General features: G+C 62.0%; 1 protein-coding gene and 1 long non-coding RNA gene across 2 annotated transcripts; both read right to left on the bottom strand.

Moving 5' to 3' along the window:
• Positions 1–5,083: 5,083 nt before the first annotated feature.
• Positions 5,084–13,376, bottom strand: LOC144954865 (plakophilin-3-like). Its single transcript, XM_078885261.1, has 5 exons — positions 13,292–13,376; positions 10,240–10,387; positions 8,016–8,133; positions 5,630–5,905; positions 5,084–5,293 (listed from the first exon to the last, which is right to left on the bottom strand). Exons 1-5 carry the CDS (start codon positions 13,374–13,376, stop codon positions 5,084–5,086), a joined length of 837 nt encoding a protein of 278 aa, XP_078741387.1.
• A 3,599-nt stretch (positions 13,377–16,975) lies between these two features.
• LOC144954867 (uncharacterized) lies at positions 16,976–21,792 on the bottom strand. Its single transcript, XR_013641408.1, has 3 exons — positions 21,692–21,792; positions 18,780–18,865; positions 16,976–17,099 (listed from the first exon to the last, which is right to left on the bottom strand). It is a non-coding gene; the product is annotated as an uncharacterized LOC144954867 (long non-coding RNA).
• Positions 21,793–21,999: the final 207 nt, after the last annotated feature.

Below are 21,999 nucleotides of genomic sequence, written 5' to 3'. Positions count from 1 at the left end.
ATATATAGATACATACACACAGACACACACACACACACACACAGACACACACACACACACACAGATACACACACACACACAGATACACACACATATACATATATAGATACATACACACAGACACACACACACACACATAGATAGATAGATAGATACACACACAGACACACACACACAGACACACAATCCAGCCTGCAGGTTAAACCCAGGATGGATCGTAGGCAGGCCAGCCTAAATGTTTCTAACCGGCGAAGATGCTCCACTAGGGGGGTCCACGTTTCGCAAGCGTAGAGCAGGGAGGGAATGACCGTGGCCGAAAAGACCTGAAGCTTCGTGCGGAGCGACAGACCAGGTAGCTTCCACACAGCGTTACGCAACCGATGAAAAGATATTGCCGCTCGACTGATTCGGAGTGAGACCTCTGCTGATAAACTGGAGCCGGTCATGAGCACACTGCCCAGGTATGGGAAACTCTCTACTCTCTCCACAACTGCCCCATCACCGATTGGGAGTTGTGGGGGCGGAGTGCCCGATGGTACAAAATACCCAGGCAGGTGCTTAGTTTTGGTGGGGCTGATGGTAAGGCCCCACCTCTTAGTGGCACGCTCCAGTCTCAGCAGCAGCGTCTCCAACTCCTCTTCTGAATCAGCAGCTATTACCAAATCATCGGCATACATAACGTGGTTGACCAATAGGGAGCCATCCCTTGATCGCACCCGGGCGTCGATCAGCCTCCCATTGTATCTGTACCAAATGGTAATTCCCCCGGTACAGCTATTGAAGGCTTCACGAACTACGCAGTCGAAATAGATGTTAAATAATGTGGGAGCCAGAGGACATCCCTGTCGCACCCCAAGGTGTACAGGGAAAGGCTCCGACTCCCGGCCACGTAGTTTTACCCGGGCCCGTTCACCATCATGAAGGTCCTTAATGATCGTGAGCAGAGGGTCAGGGACTCCGAAAGCACGAAGAACAACCCAGAGCCCAGTCCGACTGATGGTATCATAGGCCTTGACCAGGTCAATAAAGCAGAGATGTAGGTCTTTTTGGAATTCCCTACACCTCTGCTGTAGCAGACGGACAGAAAATATGGCATCCGTGCAGGACCGCCCTTTCCTGAAACCGCATTGGGGCTCCGCAAGCCTCTCCTCAGCGTGCCTAGCAAGGCGATGTTGAATAATCCTTGCCAGGACCTTACCCGGCACACTGAGGAGTGAGATGCCCCTGTAGTTGTTACAGTCGGTACGGTCCCCCTTCTTAAAGAGGGGGACCACCAGGGCATCCTTCCAGTCCTGCGGAACCCGTCCAGTGGTCCAGACTGTTGTTATGATGTCATATAGGGCAGTCTGTGCACAAACGCCACCCTCCCTCAGCATTTCGCTTGGGAGATCATCTCTGCCCGGTGCCTTCCCTGGTCTCAGACTCCGGATCGCCCTCAGTACTTCCTCAACAGCTGGTACCTCAGCCAGCCACTCACAGGGGGTGACCTCTTCCAATATTTGAGGCACCGCAGCCTCAGCAGGGTTATCCCCACTTTGTGCCATGATGTTTTCCTGGCTGAGAGATTTTCCCTCCCCCAGGACCTCACAGAAATGCTCAGCAAATCTGCAAACCAGTTCCTGGGGGTCGGAGATTGGATCACCGTTTTTTCCTCTAATGATGGTAATAGGTGTGGCGCTGCAGGTTACTTTTTTGATGGAGTTAAATAGTGATTTGTGATCGCGGGCCACTGAGGCAGACTCCATCTCCTCAGCAACCCGCGACCACCACCCATCCTTACAGCGCCTTACGGCTCTCCGAACCTCCGAGCGAAGGCTGCGGTAAACCTCCTCATTCTCTGACGTGGGATGCTGTAGGCGATGAGAGTGGGCCTGTCGCTTTTTCTCAATTAACCTGAACACCTCCTCCGTCAGCCAGGGTTCCCGGGGAGGTCTGGACCGCGTACCCAAAGCAGCCATTGCAGCTGCATGAGTCACAGTCTTAAACCTCGCCCATTTACCCTCGACATCAGGTGGAGTGGGGGACGATGCCAACCCCAGCTGCAAGCGATGATGAAATTCTCGCTTGCAACTTTCATCAGCTAACTTAGACCAGGCCACTTTTGGATGGAATGGGATCCTGGGTGTACACCCACCACCGGAGTGGAAGAATGGCAGGCGCATCTTACAGATGACTAGTCGATGGTCAGAGGGCAGATCCGCTCCACGGTAGGTCCTGGTGTCAAGGACATGGGCTCGCATCCGCTGGTCCGTCACTATGTAGTCCAGCAGATGTTCTTGCTTGGACCCGGCATGCATCCATGATGTTGTGTGGATGCGCCGATGCCGGAAGAGCGTGTTGGTAATTACAAGCCCATGGGCTGCACAAAAATCTATCAGCCTCCTACCGTTATTATTGAGCTGATCTGGCCCATGCCTTCCAATCACTCCAGACCAGGTGCCAGCATCATGACCAACTCGGGCATTGAAGTCACCCAACAAGATGACTCTGTCCCGAGTGGCCACTTTAGCCAGCACCTGTGACAGGAGGTCATAGAAAGCGTCCGACTCATCGGCTTTGCCTGCATCCCTCCACGGATGTTCGTCTTCGGTGGGGGCATAAGTAACCACGACCACCACTCCTCGCCTCCGGTTGATGGGAAGGCGAGCCCAAAGTATCCTGGGGCTTACAGCTTCCCACACCTCACCGCCACGCTCCCACGCCCCCTTCATTCTTTTGTTCAGAAGAAGAGCCACACCCTGTTGTTTGACAGTCTCCTGCCCCGAGTAGAGGACTGTCCACCCCTCATGGTGGCAGGAGCCAGAACCGGTCCACCGGACCTCCTGAATGCCACAGAGATCCAGGCGGTACCGGTCCAGCTCCCGACAGAGGAGTGGCAGCCTCTCCTCCGCAGTGAGCGTTCGAACATTCCACGTGGCCATCCGCAATGGTTTTTCGTTGTTTCTGGAGAAGCCCCGAGGGTTAAAATTCAATCTCCTGGCTCCGCCAAATGGGGTTTGGCCAGGAGACGTCATAAAAGCCTGACCCCCCGGGGCCTCCGGCACAAGCTTATTAATTACAGGTTTATGTTTAATTCGTAGTTTAGTGGTGGTTAATTGAAGGTGGAGGGGTTACCAGCCCCTCGCACCCGTCCAGAGCCCCCGTTTAGCCACTGTGGTGGTCACAGACGCCATGAGGGGAGAAGCCAATGGGCATTGGCCCTCCCCCCACAGCACTGCCCACGACAGTGTTGCACACATACACACAGACACACACACACACACATAGATAGATAGATACACACACAGACACACACACACAGACACACAATCCAGCCTGCAGGTTAAACCCAGGATGGATCGTAGGCAGGCCAGCCTAAATGTTTCTAACCGGCGAAGATGCTCCATTTTGGGGGTCCACGTTTCGCAAGCGTAGAGAAGGGAGGGAATGACCGTGGCCGAGAAGACCCAAAGCTTCGTGCGGAGCGACAGACCAGGCAGCTTCCACACAGCAGCGTTACGCAGCTGATGAAAAGACATTGCCGCTCGACTGATTCGGAGTGAGACCCTCTGCTGCTAAACCGGAGCCGGTCATGAGCACACTGCCCAGGTATGGGAAACTCTCCACTCTCTCCACAACTGCCCCATCACCGATTGGGAGTTGTGGGGGTGGAGTGTCCGATGGTACAAAATACCCAGGCAGGTGCTTAGTTTTGGTGGGGCTGATGGTAAGGCCCCACCTCTTAGTGGCACGCTCCAGTCTCAGCAGCAGCGTCTCCAACTCCTCCTCTGAATGAGCAGCTATTACCAAATCATCGGCATACATAACGTGGTTGACCAATAGGGAGCCATCCCTTGATCGCACCCGGGCGTCGATCAGCCTCCCATTATATCTGTACCAAATGGAAATTCCCCCGGTACAGCTATTGAAGGCTTCACGAATTACGCAGTCGAAATCGATGTTAAATAATGTGGGAGCCAGAGGACATCCCTGTCGCACCCCAAGGTGTACAGGGAAAGGCTCCGACTCCCGGCCACGTAGTTTTACCCGGGCCCGATCACCATCATGAAGGTCCTTAATGATCGTGAGCAGAGGGTCAGGGACTCCGAAAGCACGAAAAACAACCCAGAACCCAGGCCTACTGATGGTATCATAGGCCTTGACCAGGTCAATAAAGCAGAGATGTAGGTCTTGTTGGAATGCACTACACCTCTGCTGTAGCAGACGGACAGAAAATATGGCATCTGTGCAGGACCGCCCTTTCCTGAAACCGCATTGGGGCTCCGCAAGCCTCTCCTCAGCGTGCCTGGCAAGGCGATGTTGAATAATCCTTGCCAGGACCTTTCCCGGCACACTGAGGAGTGAGATGCCCCTGTAGTTGTTACAGTCTGTGCGGTCCCCCTTCTTAAAGAGGGGGACCACCAGGGCATCCTTCCAATCCTGTGGAACCCGTCCAGTGGTCCAGACTTGTTATGATGTCATGTAGGGCAGTCTGTGCACAAACGCCACCCTCCCTCAGCATTTCGCTTGGGAGATCATCTCTGCCCGGTGCCTTTCCTGGTCTCAAGACTCCAGATCGCCTTCAGTACTTCCTCAACAGCTGGTACCTCAGCCAGCCACTCACAGGGGGTGACTTCTTCCAATATTTAGCCACCCCCGCCACCACAGTCACCATCACCACTACCACCACCATCACCACCACCACCACCACCACCGTCACCACCACCGTCACCACCACCATCTTCACCGTCACCACCACCACCACAGTCACCACCAGTGCTAGTGGTGGGCTAGGCACTCCCAGAGTGCGTGTGTGAAGCGAGAGAGAGAGGCAGTCGCTAGGTTCATCCCGGGGGGTCATCCCGGGGGGTCATCCCGGGGGGTCATCCCGAGGGGTCATCCCGGGGGGTCATCCCGAGGGGTCATCCCGAGGGGTCATCCCGGGGGGTCATCCCGAGGGGTCATCCCGGGGGGTCATCCCGAGGGGTCATCCCGAGGGGTCATCCCGGGGGGTCATCCCGAGGGGTCATCCCGAGGGGTCATCCCGGGGGGTCATCCCGGGGGGTCATCCCGAGGGGTCATCCCGAGGGGTCATCCCGGGGGGTCATCCCGGGGGGCTCTTCGTACCCCCGAGTTGCCGGCGGTGACGTTCTGCAGGGCTCCCGCGGCCCCCTCGCGGAGGTTGTCGGGGGGGGGCCCCCCCCCCCCCCCGCGTCTTGAGCAGCTCGGCGTAGAGACGCACGGCCTGCGGGTTCCACAGCCACTGAGCCCCACGGGGATTCTGGGTAAACTCCACGTCCTGTTGCTCTACAGCCTGTGGGGGTGGGGGGGTGGGGGGTGTGGGGGGTGGGGGGTGGGGGGTGGGGGGGTGGGGGTGGGGGGGTGGGGGTGGGGCGGGGGGGTGGTGGGTGGGGGTGGGGCGGGGGGGGTGGGGGGTGGGGGTGGGGGGGTGAGGGGTGGGGGGGGGGAAGGTTATTATGAACCTGGCAAATGTTGTCACCACCGTTGCTGCCACCGCCACCACCATCACCACTGCCGTCACCACCATCACTACCGCCACCACCGCCACCACCACCACCACTGTTACCACCATGACCACCGCCACCACCACTGTTACCACCATCACCACCACCGCCACCACCGCCATCACCTCCTTGACCGCGCGGCTCCTTGAGCTGAAGCAGCCTGGCTCTTCGTAGTCGCCGGGAGCCGCTCCGTAGGAGGGTGGTGAGGAAGAGGGTGGTGAGGATGGTGAGTAGGACGGTGAGTATGGTGAGTAGGAGGAGGGTGAGTAGCTGCTGCTGATTGGCTGAGCGTGGAGCTGGGCGGCCACGCTGGGGCCCGCCTCGTCGCTGAGGCGGTAGGTGAGGTTGCGCAACGTGCACACGCAGTTCTCCACACTCGCTCGCACGCGGCTGTCTGGGGCCTGCGGGGGGGAGGGGGGGGCGGGGGGGGGCGGGGGGAGGGGGGGGCGGGGGGGGGGAGGTAGAGGGGGGGGGGAGGGGCGAGGGAGTAGGGGGGGGAGGGAATGGAGGTAAGGGGGGGGTGACGTGGGAGGGGGGGGAAGGGGGAGAGGGGTGGGGGGAGTGGGGGGGTCGTGGGGGGGGGGGACATGGGGGGGGGGAGTGAATGGGTGGGGTGAGAATGGTGGGGGAAGGGGGAATGTGGGGGGGGGGAGAATTGGGGGGCAGGGGAGGTGGGGGGGAAGGGGGGTAAGGGGGGGGAGTACACGAGGGGGGGACATGGGGGGTGAAGGGAGGATGGGGGGGAATGGGGGGCGGAGCGAGGGGGGGGTGTGAGCGTGGTGAGTGAGCGTGCGTGGCGAGCGAGCGTGGTGAGCGTGGTGAGCGTGGTGAGCGAGTGGCTTAGTGAGCGTGCGTGGTGAGTGAGCGTGCGTGGTGAGCGTGCGAGCGAACGAGGAGGTGAGCGAGCGTGGTGAGCGAGCAAGGTGAGCGAGCGAGCGTGCGTGGTGAGCGAGCGAAGGTGGTGAGCGAGCGTGGTGAGCGAGCGAGCGAGCAAGGGGGTGAGCGAGCGAGCGTGGTGAGCGAGCGAGCGAGAGAGCGAGCGTGCGTGGTGAGCGAGCGTGGTGAGTGAGCGAGCGTGGTGAGTGAGCGTGGTGAGTGAGCGTGCGTGGTGAGCGAGCGTGGTGAGTGAGCGTGCGTGGTGAGCGAGCGTGGTGAGTGAGCGTGCGTGGTGAGCGAGCGTGGTGAGTGAGCGTGCGTGGTGAACGAGCGTGGTGAGCGAGCGAGCGAGAGAGCGAGCGTGCGTGGTGAGCGAGCGAGTGTGGTGAGCGAGCGTGGTGAGTGAGCGTGCGTGGTGAGCATGCGTGGTGAGCGAGCGTGGTGAGTGAGCGTGCGTGGTGAGCGAGCGTGGTGAGCGAGCGAGCGAGAGAGCGAGCGTGCGTGGTGAGCGAGCGAGCGTGGTGAGCGAGCGTGGTGAGTGAGCGTGCGTGGTGAGCGAGCGTGGTGAGTGAGCGTGCGTGGTGAGCGAGCGTGGTGAGTGAGCGTGCGTGGTGAGCGAGCGTGGTGAGTGAGCGTGCGTGGTGAGCGAGCGTGGTGAGTGAGCGTGCGTGGTGAGCGAGCGTGGTGAGTGAGCGTGCGTGGTGAGCGTGCGTGGTGAGTGAGCGTGCGTGGTGAGCGAGCGTGGTGAGTGAGCGTGCGTGGTGAGCGAGCGTGGTGAGTGAGCGTGCGTGGTGAGCGAGCGTGGTGAGTGAGCGTGCGTGGTGAGCGTGCGTGGTGAGTGAGCGTGCGTGGTGAGCGAGCGTGGTGAGTGAGCGTGCGTGGTGAGCGAGCGTGGTGAGTGAGCGTGCGTGGTGAGCGAGCGTGGTGAGTGAGCGTGCGTGGTGAGCGAGCGTGGTGAGTGAGCGTGCGTGGTGAGCGTGCGTGGTGAGTGAGCGTGCGTGGTGAGCGAGCGTGGTGAGTGAGCGTGCGTGGTGAGCGAGCGTGGTGAGTGAGCGTGCGTGGTGAGCGAGCGTGGTGAGTGAGCGTGCGTGGTGAGCGTGCGTGGTGAGTGAGCGTGCGTGGTGAGCGAGCGTGGTGAGTGAGCGTGCGTGGTGAGCGAGCGTGGTGAGTGAGCGTGCGTGGTGAGCGAGCGTGGTGAGTGAGCGTGCGTGGTGAGCGAGCGTGGTGAGTGAGCGTGCGTGGTGAGCGAGCGTGGTGAGTGAGCGTGCGTGGTGAGCGAGCGTGGTGAGTGTGCGTGGTGAGCGTGCGTGGTGAGTGAGCGTGCGTGGTGAGCGAGCGTGGTGAGTGAGCGTGCGTGGTGAGCGAGCGTGGTGAGTGAGCGTGCGTGGTGAGCGAGCGTGGTGAGTGAGCGTGCGTGGTGAGCGAGCGTGGTGAGTGAGCGTGCGTGGTGAGCGTGCGTGGTGAGTGAGCGTGCGTGGTGAGCGAGCGTGGTGAGTGAGCGTGCGTGGTGAGCGAGCGTGGTGAGTGAGCGTGCGTGGTGAGCGAGCGTGGTGAGTGAGCGTGCGTGGTGAGCGAGCGTGGTGAGTGAGCGTGCGTGGTGAGCGAGCGAGGTGAGTGAGCGAGGTGGGTGATCACCGTCTCGTTGATGGTGCCGTGCTCCACTGCGTTGCTCGCGAACTTGACGAGCGAGTCCACGAGTCCGGGACTCTCCCTCATGCGCCCACGCGCCGCCTGGCTCGCAGAGCTCAGGTTCCTAGCGGGGGGAGGAGTTAGCGGATAAGGGGGAGGGACTTAGCGGATAAGGGGAGGAGCTAGCGGATAAGGGGGAGGAGCTAGCGGATAAGGGGGAGGAGTTAGGGGAGGAGTTAGGGGAGGAGTTAGTGGATAAGGGGGAGGAGTTAGCGGATACGGGGGAGGAGTTAGGGGAGGAGTTAGTGGATAAGGGGGAGGAGTTAGCGGATAAGGGGGAGGAGTTAGCGGATAAGGGGGAGGAGTTAGCGGATAAGGGGGAGGAGTTAGCGGATACGGGGGAGGAGTTAGCGGATACGGGGGAGGAGTTAGCGGATACGGGGGAGGAGCTGGCGGATACGGGGGAGGAGTTGGCGGATATGGGGGAGGAGTTAGCGGATACGGGGGAGGAGCTAGCGGATAGGGGGGAGGAGCTAGCAGATACGGGGGAGGAGTTAGCGGATAAGGGGGAGGAGTTAGCGGATAAGGGGGAGGAGATAGCGGATACGGGGGAGGAGCTAGCGGATACGGGGGAGGAGTTAGCGGATAAGGGGGAGGAGTCAGCGGATACGGGGGAGGAGTTAGTGGATACGGGGGAGGAGTTAGTGGATACGGGGGAGGAGTTAGTGGATACGGGGGAGGGACTTAGCGGATACGGGGGAGGAGCTAGCAGATACGGGGGAGGAGTTAGCGGATACGGGGGAGGAGCTAGCAGATAAGGGGGAGGAGTTAGCGGATAAGGGGGAGGAGTTAGCGGATAAGGGGGAGGAGTTAGCGGATAAGGGGGAGGAGTTAGCGGATAAGGGGGAGGAGTTAGCGGATACGGGGGAGGAGTTAGTGGATACGGGGGAGGAGTTAGTGGATACGGGGGAGGGACTTAGCGGATACGGGGGAGGAGCTAGCAGATAAGGGGGAGGAGTTAGCGGATAAGGGGGAGGAGTTAGCGGATAAGGGGGAGGAGTTAGCGGATACGGGGGAGGAGTTAGCGGATAAGGGGGAGGAGTTAGCGGATAAGGGGGAGGAGTTAGCGGATACGGGGGAGGAACTTAGCGGATAAGGGGGAGGAGCCAGCGGATATGAGGGAGGAGTTAGCGGATACGGGGGAGGAGCTGGCGGATACGGGGGAGGAGTTGGCGGATACGGGGGAGGAGTTAGCGGATACGGGGGAGGAGTTAGCGGATAAGGGGGAGGAGTTGGCGGATAAGGGGGAGGAGCTAGCGGATAAGGGGGAAGAGCTAGCGGATAAGGGGGAGGAGCTGGCGGATACGGGGGAGGAGTTGGCGGATAAGGGGGAGGAGCTAGCGGATAAGGGGGAGGAGCTAACGGAGAAGGGGGAGGAGCTAGCGGATAAGGGGGAGGAACTAGCGGATACGGGGGAGGAGTTAGCGGATACGGGGGAGGAGTTAGCGGATACGGGGGAAGAGTTAGCGGATAAGGGGGAGGAGCTAGCGGATACGGGGGCGGAGTTAGCGGATACGGGGGAGGAGTTAGTGGATAAGGGGGAGGAGCTGGCGGATACGGGGGAGGAGCTAGCGGATAAGGGGGAGGAGTTAGTGGATAAGGGGGAGGAGCTAGCGGATAAGGGGGAGGAGTTAGCGGATGAGGGGGAGGCGTTAGCGGGTAAGGGGGAGGAGCTAGTGGATAAGGGGGAGGAACTAGCGGATACGGGGGAGGAGTTAGCGGATACGGGGGAGGAGCTAGCGGATACGGGGGAGGAGTTAGCGGATAAGGGGGAGGAGTTAGCGGATAAGGGGGAGGAGTTAGCGGATACGGGGGAGGAGTTAGCGGATACGGGGGAGGAGCTAGCGGATAAGGGGGAGGAGCTAGCGGATGAGGCGTTAGCGGATAAGGGGGAGGAGCTGGTGGATACGGGGGAGGAGCTAGCGGATACGGGGGCGGAGTTAGCGGATACGGGGGAGGAGTTAGTGGATAAGGGGGAGGAGCTGGCGGATACGGGGGAGGAGCTAGCGGATAAGGGGGAGGAGTTAGTGGATAAGGGGGAGGAGTTAGCGGATACGGGGGAGGAGCTAGCGGATAAGGGGGAGGAGCTAGCGGATAAGGGGGAGGAGCTAGCGGATAAGGGGGAGGAGCTAGCGGATAAGGGGGAGGAGCTAGCGGATGTGGGGGTCACCGCAGGCAGCCAGTGACGTTGTAGAAGACTTCAGCGTCTGGGTTGGGGCTCCCCGCCGTTCCCTGGACGCGGCGAACCAAAACGTCGAGCGACGTCGCCACGATCTCCTCCTTGAGGCTCTCCATGGAGGACAGGTTCCACAGGGCGCCTAGGGGAGACGCGGGGAGACGCGGGGTGAGACACGGGGAGACGCGGGGAGACGCGGGGAGACGCGGGGAGACGCGGGGAGACGCGGGGAGACGCGGGGAGACGCGGGGAGACGCGGGGAGACGCGGGGAGACGCGGGGAGACGCGGGGAGACGCGGGGAGACGCGGGGAGACGCGGGGAGACGCGGGGAGACGCGGGGAGACGCGGGGAGACGCGGGGAGACGCGGGGAGACGCGGGGAGACGCGGGGAGACGCGGGGAGACGCGGGGAGACGCGGGGAGACGCGGGGAGACACGGGGAGACGCGGGGAGACGCGGGGAGACGCGGGGAGACGTGGGGAGACGCGCGGTGAGACACGGGGAGACGCGGGGAGACACGGGGAGACGCGGGGAGACGCGGGGAGACGCGGGGAGACGCGGGGAGACGCGGGGAGACGCGGGGAGACACGGGGAGACGCGGGGAGACATGGGGAGACACGGGGAGGAGGGAGACGCGGGGAGACGCTGCGGGAGACGCGGGGAGGAGGGAGACACGGGGAGACGCGGGGAGACGCGGAGAGACGCGGGGTGAGACACGGGGAGACGCGGGGAGACGCGGGGAGACACGGGGAGACGCGGGGAGACGCGGGGTGAGACACGGGGAGACGCGGGGAGACGCGGGGAGACGCGGGGAGGAGGGAGACGCGGGGAGACGCGGGGAGACGCGGGGTGAGACACGGGGAAACGCGGGGAGACGCGGGGAGACACGGGGAGACGCGGGGAGGAGGGAGACGCGGGGAGACGCGGGGAGACGCGGGGTGAGACACGGGGAGACGCGGGGAGGAGGGAGACGCGGGGAGACACGGGGAGACGCGGGGTGAGACACGGGGAGACGCGGGGAGACGCGGGGAGACGCGGGGAGACGCGGGGAGGAGGGAGACGCGGGGAGACGCGGGGAGACGCGGGGTGAGACACGGGAAGATGCGGGGAGACGCGGGGAGACACGGGGAGACGCGGGGAGGAGGGAGACGCGGGGAGACGCGGGGAGACGCGGGGTGAGACGCGGGGAGACGCGGGGAGACGCGGGGAGACGCGGGGAGACGCGGGGAGACGCGGGGAGACACAGGGAGACACGGGGAGACACGGGGAGGAGGGAGACGCGGGGAGACGCGGCGGGAGACGCGGGGAGGAGGGAGACACGGGGAGACGCGGGGAGACGCGGGGAGACGCGGGGAGATGCGGGGTGAGACACGGGGAGACGCGGGGAGACGCGGGGAGACACGGGGAGACGCGGGGAGACGCAGGAAGACACGGGGAAACGCGGGGAGACGCGGGGAGACGCGGGGTGAGACGCGGGGAGACACGGGGAGACACGGGGAGACACGGGGAGAAGGGAGACGCGGGGAGACGCGGCGGGAGACATGGGGAGACACGGGGAGACACGGGGAGGAGGGAGACGCGGGGAGACGCGGGGAGACGCGTGGAGACACGGGAGACGCGGGGAGGAGGGAGACACGGGGTAGACGCGGGGAGACGCGGGGAGACGCGGGGAGACGCGGGGTGAGACACGGGGAGACACGGGGAGACACGGGGAGACACGGGGAGGAGGGAGACGCGGGGAGACGCGGCGGGAGACACGGGGAGACACGGGGAGACACGGGGAGGAGGGAGACGCGGGGAGACGCGGGGAGACGCGTGGAGACACGGGAGACGCGGGGAGGAGGGAGACACGGGGGAGACGCGGGGAGACGCGGGAAGACGCGAGGAGACGCGGGGAGACGCGGGGTGAGACACGGGGAGACACGGGGAGACACGGGGAGGAGGGAGACGCGGGGAGACGCGGCGGGAGACACGGGGAGACACGGGGAGGAGGGAGACGCGGGGAGACGCGGCGGGAGACATGGGGAGACACGGGGAGACACGGGGAGGAGGGAGACGCGGGGAGACGCGGGGAGACGCGTGGAGACACGGGAGACGCGGGGAGGAGGGAGACACGGGGTAGACGCGGGGAGACGCGGGGAGACGCGGGGAGACGCGGGGTGAGACACGGGGAGACACGGGGAGACACGGGGAGACACGGGGAGGAGGGAGACGCGGGGAGACGCGGCGGGAGACACGGGGAGACACGGGGAGACACGGGGAGGAGGGAGACGCGGGGAGACGCGGGGAGACGCGTGGAGACACGGGAGACGCGGGGAGGAGGGAGACACGGGGGAGACGCGGGGAGACGCGGGAAGACGCGAGGAGACGCGGGGAGACGCGGGGTGAGACACGGGGAGACACGGGGAGACACGGGGAGGAGGGAGACGCGGGGAGACGCGGCGGGAGACACGGGGAGGAGGGAGACACGGGGAGACGCGGGGAGATGTGGAAATGAGGATACAGACAGAAAGTGACATACAGAGAGGTCTCACTATCAACCCATGTCTCTCTCCCCCCGTGTCTCTCTCCCCTCCACCCTCCACCCCCCACCCCCCACCACCCACTACCACCATCATCACCTCTACCACCACCCCCACCACCACTCCCCCACCCCCCCCACCCCCACCCAACCACCACCCCCCACCACCCACTACCACCATCATCACCTCTACCACCACCCCCACCACCGTCACCATCACCACCACTACCACCATCACCACCACCATCATCACCATCACTCACCCACCCCCCCACCTCCCCCACCCCACCCCCACCCCCCACCCCACCCCCCACCCCCCCCACCCACCTGAAGCCTGCCTCAGGGTCTCTGCGTCTCCGCTGGTGCCCAGCACTCTGGCCAGCACCCCCACCACCACCACCATCATCATCACCACCACCACCATCACCATCATCACCACCACCACCACCATCACCACCACTACCACCACCATCATCACCACCACTACCACCACCACCACCACTACCACCATCACCCCCCACCCACCTGAAGCCTGCCTCAGCGTCTCTGCGTCTCCGCTGGTGCCCAGCACTCTGGCCAGCACCCCCACCACCACCCCCACCACCACCATCATCACCACTACCACCATCATCATCACCACCATCACCACCACTACCACCATCATCACCCTCCTACCTGAAGCCTGCCTCAGCGTCTCTGCGTCTCCGCTGGTGCCCAGCACTGCCGCCAGCACCCCCACCACCACCCCCATCATCACCACTACCACCACCATCATCACCACCACCCACCACCCCCCCACCCCACCCCCCCACCCACCCCCACCACCCCCCCCCACCCCACCCCCCACCCACCTGAAGCCTGCCTCAGGGTCTCTGCGTCTCTGCTGGTGCCCAGCACTCTGGCCAGCACCCCCACCACCACCACCATCATCACCACCCCCCACCCCCACCACCACCACCCCCCCACCACCACCCACCACCCCCCCACCCCACCCCCCACCCACCTGAAGCCTGCCTCAGCGTCTCTGCGTCTCCGCTGGTGCCCAGCACTCTGGCCAGCACCCCCACCACCACCACCATCATCACCACCCCCCCACTCCCCACCACCCCCACCCCCCACCCCCCCCACCACCACCCACCACCCCCCCCACCCCACCCCCCACCCACCTGAAGCCTGCCTCAGCGTCTCTGCGTCTCCGCTGGTGCCCAGCACTCTGGCGAGCACCCCCACCACCACCACCATCATCACCACCCCCCCACTCCCCACCACCCCCACCCCCCACCCCCCCACCACCACCCACCACCCCCCCCACCCCACCCCCCACCCACCTGAAGCCTGCCTCAGCGTCTCTGCGTCTCCGCTGGTGCCCAGCACTCTGGCCAGCACCCCCACCACCACCCCCACCACCACTACCACTACCACCCCCACCATCATCACCACCCCCCCACTCCCCACCCCCCCCACCACCACCACCACCCCCCCACCACCACCCACCACCCCCCCACCCCACCCCCCACCCACCTGAAGCCTGCCTCAGGGTCTCTGCGTCTCTGCTGGTGCCCAGCACTCTGGCCAGCACCCCCACCACCACCCCCACCACCACTACCACTACCACCCCCACCATCATCACCACCCCCTCCCCCACCCCCCCCACCCCCCCACCCACCACCCACCCCCCCACCACCACCCCCCCACCCCACCCCCCACCTACCTGAAGCCTGCCTCAGCGTCTCTGCGTCTCCGCTGGTGCCCAGCACTCTGGCCAGCACCCCCACCACCACCACCACCATCACCACCACTACCACCATCATCACCCTCCTACCTGAAGCCTGCCTCAGCGTCTCCGCGTCTCCGCTGGTGCCCAGCACTCTGGCGAGCACCCCGACTCCGCCGGCGTTGCGCGTCTCCTCCTTGTTGCGCGCGTCCACGTAAACGAGGTTGCGCAACGCGCCGCACGCCCCGCTGCGGACCTCGTCGTTGTCGCCCCACGGGGTGGACGAGGAGGTGGACGACGTGCTGGTGGACGAGGCGGAGGAGTCTTCCAGCAGGCGGACCAGGTGGCGGATGCCGGAGAGCTGGTAGACCTGTGGTGGTGGTGGGGGGGAGGGGGTGGGGGTGGGAGGGGGGTGGGTGGTGGGGGGGGTTGGGGGTGGTGGGGGGGGGTGATGATGGTTGTGGTGACGGTGGCGGTGGTGGTGGTGGTGAAGGTGGTGGTGGTGGTGGTGGCGGTGGTGGTGATGGTGGTGACGGTGATGATGGTTGTGGTGACGGTGGCGGTGGTGGTGAAGGTGGTGGTGGTGGTGGTGGCGGTGGTGGTGATGGTGGTGACGGTGATGATGGTTGTGGTGACGGTGGCGGTGATGGTGGTGGTGAAGGTGGTGGTGGTGGTGGCGGTGGTGGTGATGGTGGTGACGGTGATGATGGTTGTGGTGACGGTGGCGGTGGTGGTGAAGGTGGTGGTGGTGGTGGTGGCGGTGGTGGTGATGGTGGTGACGGTGATGATGGTTGTGGTGACGGTGGCGGTGATGGTGGTGGTGAAGGTGGTGGTGGTGGTGGTGGCGGTGGTGGTGATGGTGGTGACGGTGATGATGGTTGTGGTGACGGTGGCGGTGATGGTGGTGGTGAAGGTGGTGGTGGTGGTGGTGGCGGTGGTGGTGATGGTGGTGACGGTGATGATGGTTGTGGTGACGGTGGCGGTGATGGTGGTGGTGAAGGTGATGATGATGGTGGTGGCGGTGGTGGTGATGATGGTGACGGTGATGATGGTTGTGGTGACGGTGGCGGTGATGGTGGTGGTGGTGGTGGCGGTGGTGGTGATGGTGGTGACGGTGATGATGGTTGTGGTGACGGTGGCGGTGATGGTGGTGGTGGTGGTGGTGGCGGTGGTGGTGATGGTGGTGACGGTGATGATGGTTGTGGTGACGGTGGCGGTGTATGGAACACGAGGGGAGGAGGAGAGAGACACGGGGAGATACGGGGAGACATCGACTCATCTATTCGTCAAACAAGCTGACAAGAATCCGTGTCTCCCCCCCCCCCCCCCCCCGTGTCTCCCCGTGTCTCCCCGCATCTCCCCGCGTCTCTCCGCATTTCCCCGCGTCTCCCCGTGTCTCCCTCACCGTGTCCTTGTTGGCCTGGTTCTGGTACGCGTGGTGCTGGATGTACGTGTCTCCCTGTGTCTCCCCGTGTTCCCCCGTGTCTCCTCCCCCGTGTCTCCCCGCGTCTCCCCCCCGTGTCTCCCCGTGTCTCCCCCCCCGTGTCTCCCCGTGTCTCCCCGCATCTCCCCGCGTCTCTCCGCATCTCCCCGTGTCTCCCCGCGTTTCTCCGTGTCTCCCTCACCGTATCCTTGTTGGCCTGGTTCTGGTAGGCGTGGTGCTGGATGTACGTGTCTCCCCGTGTCTCCCCGTGTCTCCCAGTGTCTCCCTCACCGTGTCCTTGTTGGCCTGGTTCTGGTACGCGTGGTGCTGGATGTACGTGTCCCCCCGTGTCTCCCCGTGTCTCCCCCTCGTGTCTCCCCGCGTCTCCCCATGTCTCCCTCCTCCCCGTGTCTCCCCGTGTCTCCCAGTGTCTCCCTCACCGTGTCCTTGTTTGCCTGGTTCTGGTAGGCGTGGTGCTGGATGTACGTGTCTCCCCGTGTCTCCCCCTCGTGTCTCCCCGCGTCTCCCCATGTCTCCCTCCTCCCCGTGTCTCCTCGTGTCTCCCAGTGTCTCCCTCACCGTGTCCTTGTTGGCCTGGTTCTGGTACGCGTGGTGCTGGATGTACGTGTCTCCACGTGTCTCCCCGTGTCTCCCCCCCGTGTCTCCCCGTGTCTCCCCCTCGTGTCTCCCCGCGTCTCCCCATGTCTCCCTCCTCCCCGTGTCTCCCCGTGTCTCCCAGTGTCTCCCTCACCGTGTCCTTGTTTGCCTGGTTCTGGTAGGCGTGGTGCTGGATGTACGTGTCTCCCCGTGTCTCCCCCTCGTGTCTCCCCGCGTCTCCCCATGTCTCCCTCCTCCCCGTGTCTCCTCGTGTCTCCCAGTGTCTCCCTCACCGTATCCTTGTTGGCCTGGTTCTGGTAGGCGTGGTGCTGGATGTACGTGTCTCCACGTGTCTCCCCCGTGTCTCCCCCCCGTGTCTCCCCGTGTCTCCCCCTCGTGTCTCCCCGCGTCTCCCCATGTCTCCCTCCTCCCCGTGTCTCCCCGTGTCTCCCAGTGTCTCCCTCACCGTGTCCTTGTTTGCCTGGTTCTGGTAGGCGTGGTGTTGGATGTACGCCGTGGCCATTGCCAGATTCTGACGTTGAGCCACCATCTCGATGGCTCGCTCCAGCGTCATCTCCTTCGCATCCACAGAGGCGCGCCTGTGGGCGCACAGGTGAGTGTACAGGTGAGTGAGTGTACAGGTGAGTGTACAGGTGAGTGAGCGGATAGGTGAGTGTGCAGGTGAGTGTGTAGGTGAGTGTGTAGGTGAGTGTGTAGGTGAGTGGACAGGTGAGTGTACAGGTGAGTGTACAGGTGAGTGTGTAGGTGAGTGTGTAGGTGAGTGTACAGGTGAGTGTGTAGGTGAGTGTACAGGTGAGTGTGTAGGTGAGTGTACAGGTGAGTGTGTAGGTGAGTGTGTAGGTGAGTGTACAGGTGAGTGTGTAGGTGAGTGTACAGGTGAGTGTGTAGGTGAGTGTACAGGTGAGTGTACAGGTGAGTGTACAGGTGAGTGTACAGGTGAGTGTACAGGTGAGTGTGCAGGTGAGTGTGTAGGTGAGTGTACAGGTGAGTGAGTGTGCAGGTGAGTGTGCAGGTGAGTGTACAGGTGAGTGTACAGGTGAGTGTACAGGTGAGTGTACAGGTGAGTGTGTAGGTGATGGCTCGCTCCAGCGTCATCTCCTTCGCCTCCACCGAGGCGCGCCTGTGGGCGCACAGGTGAGTGAGCGTGCAGGTGAGTGTACAGGTGAGTGTACAGGTGAGTGTACAGGTGAGTGTATAGGTGAGTGTGTAGGTGAGTGTGTAGGTGAGTGTGTGGGTGAGCGTGTAGGTGAGTGTACAGGTGAGTGAGCGGACAGGTGAGTGTGCAGGTGAATGTACAGGTGAGTGAGCGGACAGGTGAGTGTGCAGGTGAGTGGACAGGTGAGTGTGTAGGTGAGTGGACAGGTAAGTGTGTAGGTGAGTGGACAGGTGAGTGTACAGGTGAGTGTACAGGTGAGTGTGTAGGTGAGTGTGTAGGTGAGTGTGCAAGTCAGTGTACAGGTGAGTGAGTGTGCAGGTGAGTGAGTGTACAGGTGAATGTACAGGTGAGTGTGTAGGTGAGCGAGCGGACAGGTGTCTGTAGAGGTGAGTGGACAGGTGAGTGTACAGGTGAGTGTACAGGTGAGTGAGTGTACAGGTGAGTGAGTGTACAGGTGAGTGTGTAGGTGAGTGTGTAGGTGAGTGTGTAGGTGAGTGTACAGGTGAGTGTACAGGTGAGTGTGTAGGTGAGTGTACAGGTGAGTGTACAGGTGAGTGTACAGGTGAGTGTGTAGGTGAGTGTACAGGTGAGTGTGTAGGTGAGTGTACAGGTGAGTGTACAGGTGAGTGTGTAGGTGAGTGTACAGGTGAGTGTACAGGTGAGTGTACAGGTGAGTGTACAGGTGAGTGTGTAGGTGAGTGTGTAGGTGAGTGTGTAGGTGAGTGTACAGGTGAGTGTGTAGGTGAGTGTACAGGTGAGTGTACAGGTGAGTGTACAGGTGAGTGTGTAGGTGAGTGTACAGGTGAGTGTACAGGTGATTGTGTAGGTGAGTGTACAGGTGAGTGTACAGGTGAGTGTACAGGTGAGTGTGTAGGTGAGTGTACAGGTGAGTGTACAGGTGAGTGTGTAGGTGATGGCTCCCTCCAGCGTCATCTCTTTCGCCTCCACCGAGGCGCGCCTGCGGGCGCACAGGTGAGTGAGTGTACAGGTGAGTGAGTGTACAGGTGAGTGTGTAGGTGAGTGTACAGGTGAGTGAGTGTACAGGTGAGTGTGTAGGTGAGTGTGTAGGTGAGTGTGTAGGTGAGTGTGTAGGTGTCTGTACCTGAATCCATTCATATTAGCTCCCTTGACTGAACTCGTGGTCACCACGCGAGAACTCTGAGAGGTATCCACGCTAATCTCCTGCATCTGTGACATTAGCAGCAACATCATCATCATCAGCAGCAGCAGTATCATCATCATTATCATCAACATCTTCATCATCAGCATCATCAGCAGCAGCATCATCATTATCATCAATATCATCATCATCATCAGCATCATCATCATCATCAGCAGCAGCATCATTATCGTCACCATCATCATCATCAGCATCATCATCAGCAGCAGCAGCAGCATCATTATCATCATAATCAGCATCATCAGCAGCATCATTATCATCAACATCATCATCATCATCAGCATCATCATCATCATCAGCAGCATCATTATCATCATAATCAGCATCATCAGCAGCAGCATCATTATCATCATAATCAGCATCATCAGCAGCAGCATCATTATCATCAACATCATCATCATCAGCAGCAGCAGCATCATAAACAGGACCCTGCGGGGTGGGCTGGTAGGAATAATACTAATACCGGTACAGGGAAATCGACCGCACACACACGTGCGCGCACACACGCACATACACGTACACACGCACACACACCGCACGCACACACGCACACACATACACACACGCACGCAGTCACACATATACACACACGCACGCACACACAGACACGCACACACACGCGCATACACACGCACACACACGCACGCACGCAAACACACACGCACACACACACGCGCATACACACGCACGCACGCACGCACGCAAACACACACGCACACACACGCGCATACACACGCACACACACGCACGCACGCAAACACACACGCACACACACACGCGCATACACACGCACGCACGCACGCAAACACACACGCACACACACACGCGCATACACACGCACGCACGCACGCAAACACACACGCACACACACACGCGCATACACACGCACGCACGCACGCAAACACACACGCACACACACACGCGCATACACACGCACGCACGCACGCAAACACACACGCACACACACACGCGCATACACACGCACGCACGCACGCAAACACACACGCACACACACACGCGCATACACACGCACGCACGCACGCAAACACACACGCACACACACACGCGCATACACACGCACGCACGCACGCAAACACACACGCACACACACGCACGCGCGCAGGGGGAGCGGGCGGCCATCTTGTCGGACGGACGGACAAACGGACGCGGACGGACGGACGGACGGACAAACGGTCGGACGATATAATCTATTGGTGGTCTGGTCCACTTCGTTCCTACCAGTATAATCAACATCATCATCAGCATCATCAGCAGCATCAGCAGCATCATTGTCATCAACATCATCATCAGCAGCAGCATCAGCAGCAGCATCAGCAGCAGCAGCAGCATCAGCAGCATCAATATGATCACTACCACCATCACCACCTCCACCATCACCACCACCACCTCCACCGCCACCACCACCTCCATCACCACCTCCACAATAACCACCACCACCACCAACACCTCCATCTCCACCATCACCACCACCTCCATCACCACCTCCACAATCACCACTACCACCTCCATCACCACCATCACCACGACCATCACCACCTCCATCACCACCATCACCACCATCACCACCATCACCACCATCACCACTTCCATCACTACCACCACCACCTCCACAATCACCACTACCACCTCCATCACCACCACCTCCACCATCACGACAACCTCCATCACCACCACCACCACCACCACCTCCATCACCACCACCACCATCACCACCACCTCCATCACCACCACCTCCATCACCACCACCTCCATCACCACCACCTCCATCACCACCACCACCATCATCACCACCTCCATCACCACCTCCACCATCACCACCTCCTCCATCACCACCTCCACCATCACCACCTCCACCATCACCACCATCACCACCTCCACCATCACCACCATCACCACCACCTCCATCACCACCACCTCCATCACCGCCACCTCCATCACCACCACCTCCATCACCACCACCACCATCACCACCATCACCACCACCTCCATCATCACCACCACCATCACCACCACCTCCATCACCACCACCTCCATCACCACCACCATCACCACCATCACCACCACCATCACCACCACCTCCATCATCACCACCACCATCACCACCACCATCACCACCATCACCACCACCTCCATCACCACCACCTCCATCACCACCACCATCACCACCATCACCACCACCATCACCACCACCTCCATCATCACCACCACCATCACCACCACCTCCATCACCACCATCACCATCACCACCACCACCATCATCACCACCTCCATCACCACCTCCACCATCACCACCTCCTCCATCACCACCTCCACCATCACCACCATCACCACCTCCTCCATCACCACCACCTCCATCACCACCACCACCATCACCACCACCTCCATCATCACCACCACCATCACCACCACCTCCATCACCACCACCTCCATCACCACCATCGCCACCACCTCCATCACCACCACCACCACCATCACCACCACCACCACCACCACCACCACCATCATCACCACCTCCATCACCACCTCCACCATCACCACCTCCTCCATCGCCACCACCACCATCACCACCTCCACCATCACCACCATCACCACCTCCTCCATCACCACCACCTCCATCACCACCACCACCATCACCACCATCACCACCACCACCATCACCACCACCTCCATCACCACCACCTCCATCACCACCACCATCACCACCATCACCATCACCACCATCACCACCACCTCCATCATCACCACCACCATCACCACCACCTCCATCACCACCACCACCATCACCACCATCACCACCATCGCCACCACCTCACCTCGCTCTTCCGAACCTCCATCACGGCCGCGTCCAATGGGCGAGCAGCATCCACCTGAACGATCTCCTGGACAATAGCACCACCACCACCACCGGCACCACCACCGGCGCCACCACCACCACCAGCAGCAGCAGCAGCAGCAGAATCATCATCCTCGTAGATCCATGATCCACCCTGGCCACCACCGCCCCCTCCATCACCGCCAGCGGGAGCAACGACGGCAGATCCAAAGCCACCTGCAAAGACGCCACCACCACCACCACCGCCACCACCGCCACCACCGCCACCACCGCCACCACCGATGCCGC

Source organism: Lampetra fluviatilis, unplaced genomic scaffold (assembly GCF_964198595.1).
Source record: "Lampetra fluviatilis unplaced genomic scaffold, kcLamFluv1.1 SCAFFOLD_593, whole genome shotgun sequence".
In the NCBI taxonomy this organism is placed as follows: Eukaryota; Metazoa; Chordata; class Hyperoartia; order Petromyzontiformes; family Petromyzontidae; genus Lampetra; species Lampetra fluviatilis.
This window is presented reverse-complemented; position numbering and strand designations above follow the sequence as displayed.

Coding starts and splice junctions, on each gene's coding strand:
- LOC144954865 (XM_078885261.1), bottom strand. CDS start 13,376: ATGGTGGTGGTGGGGGTGGTGGTGGGGGTGCTGGCCAGAGTGCTGGGC. Junction 10,388..13,291: donor GACGCTGAGGCAGGCTTCAG/GTGGGTGGGGGG, acceptor CGTCTCCCCTAG/GCGCCCTGTGGAACCTGTCC. Junction 5,294..5,629: donor GGAGCCGCGCGGTCAAGGAG/GTGATGGCGGTG, acceptor CCACCCCCACAG/GCTGTAGAGCAACAGGACGT.